The sequence below is a fragment of the Desmodus rotundus genome, chromosome 12, assembly GCF_022682495.2.
Source record: "Desmodus rotundus isolate HL8 chromosome 12, HLdesRot8A.1, whole genome shotgun sequence".
Taxonomy (NCBI): Eukaryota; Metazoa; Chordata; class Mammalia; order Chiroptera; family Phyllostomidae; genus Desmodus; species Desmodus rotundus.
The window spans coordinates 96,117,595-96,125,306 of NC_071398.1; the positions used below are offsets into that span (position 1 = coordinate 96,117,595).

The 7,712-nt window shown below is 43.9% G+C and overlaps 1 protein-coding gene across 1 annotated transcript in view; it reads right to left on the bottom strand.

The window, feature by feature from the left end:
• KLHL20 (kelch like family member 20) overlaps positions 1–4,121 on the bottom strand; it is a 36,878-nt gene extending 32,757 nt beyond the window's left edge. Inside the window, exons 1-2 of the mRNA XM_024553325.3 lie at positions 3,964–4,121; positions 3,005–3,068 (exon numbers count right to left, since the gene is read on the bottom strand). Of these exons, the coding sequence (XP_024409093.1) occupies positions 3,005–3,027 (23 nt within the window). The 5' untranslated portion in view covers positions 3,028–3,068; positions 3,964–4,121. The remainder of the gene's footprint in view (positions 1–3,004; positions 3,069–3,963) is intronic.
• Positions 4,122–7,712: the final 3,591 nt, after the last annotated feature.

Genomic DNA, 7,712 nt, shown 5'->3' on the forward strand with positions numbered 1-7,712 from the left:
TCTTTCTAGCCCCTGCCCTTGCTTCTAAATATCAGCCAAAAGAATGAATCTGATCGGTGTAACAATGTCCAATGGCCCTTAAATGCCTAAAGGGTGAAGCCACTCTTCCCACGGTTGCAGCCTCGCTTTCCAGGACTCTTCCCTCCCCTTTCCCCTTCTGCTCCCCCCATGTACTCTGCATTCCAGGTATACTTACCATTCCATGCATGCCATACACGTTCAGGTCTTGCTGTCTGTTTTTCAACACAGCTGTTCCTTCTTTTTATGGTCTTTTATTATTGCTTTTCTTTAAATTCTTATTTTTAAAGTACATTTTACTTTAAAGCAAATTCCTATCCTTTCTAGAAGATCCAGCTCAAATATCACCACCTCGGTGAAGCTCTCCCCTTCTCCACAGAGCAGAGGTTCCCTCCTCTGCATGTACATCTCTACAGGAACCCCGTTCCCGCTGTGTCATGGTGTCCGCTTACACGTCTTTCCATCACTCCACCTGCATGTACGCAGCATACAGGCACAGACCAGGCACCATACACATGTCTGGTGAGAGAATAAACTGGTTCCTAATAAAGGCAGGCTCAGTTTCCCAGCAATATACTTAAGGAAAGATGGAAGAGGTACAGTGCAAAATGTTTTACTGTCTCTAAATGGAAAAAACAATTAAAAATATTATCTTGGGAACAGGCACTTTGTTGGTGAGACTGTAGACTGGTATAATCTCTAAGAAGGGGAATTAGTCAATATGTACCAAAATTTTAAAATGCACATATTCTTTGGACAATTTTACGTCTAAGAATTTATTCTGTACTTACACATCTGCGTATTCACTGCAGAACTGGCTGTAACCACAAAACATCTGAAATAAATGTCTCTCAAAAGGACTGGTTAACTATGATACATACAGATGATGGAAAACTATGTAACTATTAAAAAGAATAAGGTAGGTCTGTATGTATTTGTCACAAAGTACAAGATAATTTGTGAAGCAGAAAAAGAAAGATACAGGAGAATAGGCATGGTATGCTGACATTGGTGTTTTTTTAAAAAGTGGAGATATTCTATATATGCTTGTATATGCATTGCAATGCCTGCAAAAATGCATACAGACTGTCTACAGCGGTCGCCTCTGGGGAGAAAAACTGAGAGCTGGGGTCAGCACTGGGAGACTTACTTTTCATTGAAGATCCTATTTTATTTTTTAAAATGACATACCATGTACACATAGTAGCTAGTTAAATAAATGAATGCCACAGAGCTTTATTAATAGAATGTCAATTAATTTCACAAAACTTCATTAGACCACCCTCAACAATATTTTTTAATCTTTTCTTGTTCATAGTCCCTGCCCCCAGGGGAAGTGTCTGAGATACCGTTCACAGTCATTCAGACAATTATTCAGTGATTATTAGGTTCCAGAGATATATGGATAGAGCAGACATATGAGACTCAAGAAGCTCACACTCAAGTAGCAAGAATGAATATGTATCCAAATAAAAGCTTCTCCAATAGCAACTAAGTATAAACTCAAATTTACTTTCCACAGACTGCCTTTAGGGTTGCAGCAGCAAGAATGGCAGCCCAACAAGGAAGTACCCTTTGGCAGTGTGACCATGACGTAATGCAGGCATCAGATGAAAGTAAAATCAGACAGCAAAGTGTAGGCCAGGCTTTGGCTAAGCGACAGTGATGAAGGAAGAGCTGTAACTTAGTGCCAGAATTCTCCAAAATGATTCTGAATAACTGGCAGTATTGTATAATAAAGCAGGAAAAATGGGTGTGAGCAATTAAATGAATATTTTATATAGAAATTACTGATAAAAACATTCCCACGCTGTGCCTTCTCTTTTTAAAGAATAATAAGCTCTTATTTTAGCAATTACATAAGATACAACATTGATGGCACCTGAGGATGAAAAGCAATCTGTTTTTGTGCAACCATGTTAAAAGCTGAAGTGACAAGCATTAATATGTGTTGTTAGCTTCATGTACTTTCAGTCAAATATTGCTACTATAGCATAAGCTATAAATCAGGTAATGGCATTTGTTACACCCATAACATCTCTGAGATCTGGAAGTATATGCAAACATCCATTAATTCCCGATGTCCTGGTCAGATACATTAGAGAAGCAAACCAGTGTACAGAGAAGTGAACAGCTCAAAGCGCGTGAAAAATCAGCGACAGATTTGGGAAAAGATAATTCTGATACGAGCTACTGATTTTAAGTTGTAAGTCACACCCCCATCATGAAATGTTTCTTTTCTTAAAAGGGCCTGTCACAGTCGTATATTTTGATGTTAAATAACAAATGATTAAATATCATTCAATTAACATGAAATGAGTTTAAAACGAGGAAATTGAACTGGGCTGATTCTGTTTCAAGAAGGACTGATGTTCTATTTGTTAGAACAGATTGAGAAAAAACATTATTACATTTTAGGGTTGAGAGGGCCTATAACTGTATTTTCCCACACACTGTTCTACTTTTCTATGGACTACGTTATGTCCAATACTTTTTTTACTCCTCAATCTTCCCTGCAATGCAGCTATTTTAATTAACAGAACAAATGTATTACTGAACATCAATGAAATAACTAAAACCATAATTGGACACTCTACAGTATAAGTAATCATTATACTGAATAGTTATATAGCAACAGAATCCTCTACATTCTACAGGAAATTGAAGACTCTAATAAACCCATATATCATAGAACACTTAATGATTATCATAGGAAATTACCACACAAAAAGGAAAATTGAAATGTTAACAACGCAAAATTCATAGCACTCTTTAGATACTTAAGATCTATACATTACCTTATTTAAAAAGCCACTAATTCCTGATATTACTTTTGATTTATTTTAGAACAAGAATCATTAGTTCCAAGCAGAATTCGGTAAGATCTGTAAAACCCTTTTAAAAAAAAATTCAACGAAGCCCTGAATTTTTACATGCTGGACTTCCGGTCCCTGAAAACAAAAGGTTTTTCTCCCTAAATTCCTACCTGCGCATTGGCTTTCCTTCCATGCACCATGAAAAGTCCCCTTCACCACACTCTAAAGCCGAACCTAAAGCAACAGAAAAGCAATAACTTAATAAAAACTACTTCTGATCTTTCCAGTAACAATCTCTATATAATCATTTCGTCCAGTGACAACATCGTGTCCTCTTCTTTCACAGGCCTTTGGCAGACGCACGACCGTACCCTTAACCTGTTACCTTCAGGACGACTGTCCTCACTCCGGAAGCTAAAACGGTTCTAAGCGAAGGTGAGGGGAAGTGCGCTCCCTCGTCCCGATTGCCAGGGTAGTGTCTCTCCTGAAAAGCGCTCGGGGACATTTAACCCCGACCTCGCCGTCAAGTATACCCACCGAGCACTCACCCGCAGCAGAACCAACACGACAGCTTGGACAGGAGATGGGCTGGTTTAACAACGGATCTGAAAGCAGTGAACTTGTCCAGAAGTGACAGAGGCATGGCGGGCATTTCGCCCTTAAAAACAAACAACTCCACTTCCGACAGCCCGGGCGGCTTGAACAGTACGGAGAAACTATGGCTCTTTACCAGCACTTGCCTGTCCCCGAAAACATGTCCACCGCCCACTTGGCAAGATCTCGCTAGGTCCCCAGGGTTATTAAATGGGACGCCTCTCCCGAATTCCAGCCCCTGGCAGGAGAAGCTGTCCCAAGAAGCCCAAAGCCCCCAGGCAGGACCGCCCAGCGGTTCCCGAGGCTCCGGGGTGTGGCTGTCAGCCAACCACAGCGAAGTCCGCTGCCCCGCCAGGCCCGGCTGCGGCCCGAACCCCGAGCCCCGAGCCTAACCGTCCCTCCTGCGCGCCCCTAGCAGGCGGCAGGCGAAGCTTGGCCCTTGCTCCACCCGGCGACTAGGCAACTTGGGACCACGGATGTGCCAAGCGAGCCCAGGACGCTGGCCTCTGTCCCTGCTCGACGGCGGCTAACTCACCGGCTCTGACACTTTTCCTCTGCCGCAGCCACCCCTGCCTCCTCCGCCCGCCGCCTCCTCCTCTCCGCTCCCCCCTGGGCTGCCGCTAGCGCCAGTCCGCTGCTGCTCCTCGAGCTATGTCCTCCGGGTCCCTCGCCCCTGCTCAGCAGCCGGAAGTGGTCCTGTTCTCAAAGCGTTCCTCCCCGAACGCACTTATTCCGCCAAGAGGTTCCGATGAGGCTCAGGAAGTAGCCGTTCTCTTTGCTGGAGATTTGCATAACCTCAAGCACTGCAGGTGTTCACATCCGGTGGCTTCTGTACCGAGAGTCACCTCTTTGCGGCTTCACCGCTGAACTGGCAGTATTGGAATACCGCAGCCTTCTCATTTCTTCCTTGTTTCCTCCAGTAGACGGCAATAGAAAGGTGGAAGTAGTCACAGAAAGCTAGGAATGTTGATATATTTGTAGCAGGTCAGGCTCCTATTGGCAGTCTTGTTCCTAAATGTGGATTGAATGATTGACGGGCGCGTGCATACATGGGGTCGACATATATTTATTGTGCAAACTGCTGAGGATACACAACCAAACCAGAAATAGACGCGATCATCCTGATTTCCCACACTTCAGTTTTCAAGACACCAGAGTTTTATCCAGGATTCTAAGGCTATGTCTGCTTGCCCTTCCACCCAATGTCGACCACCAGACACTTAACTGAACACTTCTGTGAACTCACTTTAGTATTGGGGTAGGGTGGAGGGAGCGCCTTTCAACTTGTCCTTTGACCTATTTTCCCACAGCACATAGCCAGCTGACTTTTACTATATATTTTTAAAAACATACAAGTGTGATAGGTTAGGGGATACATTTTCAGTAGTATCAGTGAAAGACTGTTGCTGGTTTCCTAATAACTATCCTAGCCTAAGAATGAACTTAACCAGATTTTCTTTAGCTGTTCTACACATGGGATCTACAAAGGTTCGTCCACTTGGTTTTGAAAGGGGACGACCACCTTTTCATAATTAGCTGGTAGTGGGGAATGCATGGCCTTCAGGTCCAGACACCCGTGGTTTCAAACCCTAGTCCTGTGACTGACTAGCTTTGTGTTCTCGGTCAGATTTCTTAATCTCTTAAGCATTATGTAAAAAGGAAATAATACCTTTTTTATAAAATTGTTTTGAGAAGTAAATTATAATGAGGATCAGGGTAGGAAGTCCAGAAAAAGACCAAGGAACATGGAAATTTAGTATGTGATAAACATGATGTCTCAAATCTGGGGAATATCTGAGCTGTTGCATAAATGGTGCTGATACAAATACGGAAAAAGATAAAGTTGGGTCCATTCCATGTAAGAAGCTGGACTCCACTGCAGCCTCAACAAAGGCCTCTCAAAACTCTATGGGAAGCTCTGAAGCCGGACGGCCCCTTAGCATTGTCCTTCGTGGGGTGAAGGAGTGGGATCTCTCTACTCCACAATAACTAAACCGATCAGAAGTCTAAATGCAAATTCCAAAAACATAAAAAGAGTACAAGATGGATGGAAGACATAAATGAATTTATTTATTAAGGGTAAACTTCCCTGATGATGACTCAGAAAGAAGTTGAACTAAAGTCAGGCTATCTGCTGGCCAGTTCCCACCTCCCCCGCCCCCGGGGGCATACCGTCACAACTTGGTTTTCCATCAGATAACATCATCCACAGAATGTATTTACAGGGTCATGAGCAGAAGGCTTTAGAAAATTCTATCCCTGACTCATACATCCTGTAAGTGAATAAGGGGAGGGTCTGTCATCTCATTTGGAAAATCACTGGGGATGAAAATGAGAAAAAAAGGAAGGGAAGGTGCAATACATAGGGAGATCAACAGGGATTTTTAGGAACATTGCACTCACTCAAAGAAGGTTAGCTTGCCCACAGCTCCTTGATTTTCACATCTTCCCTGTCAATAACCTCAGGAAGAATCAGAGACAGCTGGTTGCTGGCAGGGCCCCTCCCCGCAAGTCCTCCAAGCAAGACTGAGGTGCTCTGCCCTCAGTGAACTATATTCTGATGGGAGGAGACACTCTTGTGGGTGCAACGTATCAGGTGTAGAGAAATAGAGAAGAAATATGGGTGGGCTGTTGCTTAGCTCATTTGGTGCTATTTAATGAAACATTGATAAATTGGCTATTAAACACTAAGCAGGAAAAGCAAAGGATTTACTAGGGAACAAATACAAAGCCTCTCCTCTTTCGCAACTGGAGGGCAGGAAAAGCTGAGGACCAGGTCCAGGACTAAATTATAAGAGTAGCAGAGCCTCAGAGAAGAGCTCTCATCTTTGTCAAGTCTGCTATGCCAAGGTCAGGGTGCTAGTTGGGAAAGAGTGAACCTTTACATATGGGATGGAGACGTCTGGCTGAGTACACACAGGGTGTTCAGAATACAAGGCTGAATTCTGAATTAAGGGAGACTTAATCTGGAAGCACTCTCCTGGGATACAGGATTTAACGACCTGACAAGGATCTCAGGGGATGGGGCAAGCGTGCCACTAGAATGGCTTCACAAGTGTGAAGAGTGGTGGCCCATGTTAAATGAAGTAAAGATGCCAGGATTGCCATGGAAAGCAGTGGAACAAGGGATTAAAAAATTTTAAAAAGTGAGCAACCTAGAGTTATACAAGGCAATCCTGGGAAGTCCACAAGATGGTTATATTCTATGGGCGGGACCAGAGGATATACCAAAGTAATTAGGAAGATGCTAGTGGAAAGCATACTCAGAATTACTGATGAGTTCAGGAGTGGCTGTCCTCTGTAGACCAGGTGGATGGTAGGAGACACCGACGGAGAGCTGGGCTCACTGATTGCAATGGGGATATAAGGATGCAGATAGCTTCCTTATTTCCTTCTAATATTTTAAGAGAACACTGATGGAGACTCTGGCCCACAGGGTCCGTGTGTTGTGGCTGCAATGAACAAATTCACACCGACCACAGAAGTCCTGTGGAGAAAAAGGGATGGCATGGCCCCCCTCTAAATGAGAGAGGGCCCCGACCCGTGCCTGGACAGGCTTTCATTGCTTTTCTGGGTGCACAGGTTTGCTGTAGGCGATTACCTTTTATAGATAACAAAGGAAAGAATGTTGCTAAGTACTTCAAAGGAAAGGATGTTGCAGATCAAGGGGAAAAGTGGTTGAACTGGTTACACTCCATACTTGGGAGGTTTAGCACAGACTTTAGGAAGTTACTTTAAAGATACACTGTAAACATTTGCTGCCTCAGTCCAGGGTGAGGGAGTTTTCGCAAAAGCAAGCCTCATAGCAGCCTAGGTACAACACAGGCCTGCTTCCCCATGGGAAAACCTGTCCGGGGGCGTGGGTCCTGTGTGCTGACTCACTCCCCACTGGATTTTCTGAGTCAGGGGATGGGCTACATTCCCCACACCACGCAGAACGGTTCCCTATATAACGTTGAAGGTGAAGAAGCATCTAAAATGTCTTGCCCCTTCACCAGCTTCAGTAGGAAATGAGGGCTTGGTAAAGCAAATGTGTTTTATGATGACTGCAGGACCAACCTAGAAGATGACAAAGCTTCTAGACTATGATTCTTGTCTGTCATGGACCTGGAGAAGGAATTTCTCATATATCTGTGTGGTAGACTCATAACTAGAGTCTAGCAGCAGTAGTTCACAGAGGCCTCTCACACATGCTGCATTTCAGGGAAAAGCTGTAGATTCATTCAGATGCCATATCTGCACTGTGCTCCCACCACCTGACTCAACCCTTGTAATCCCCCCATG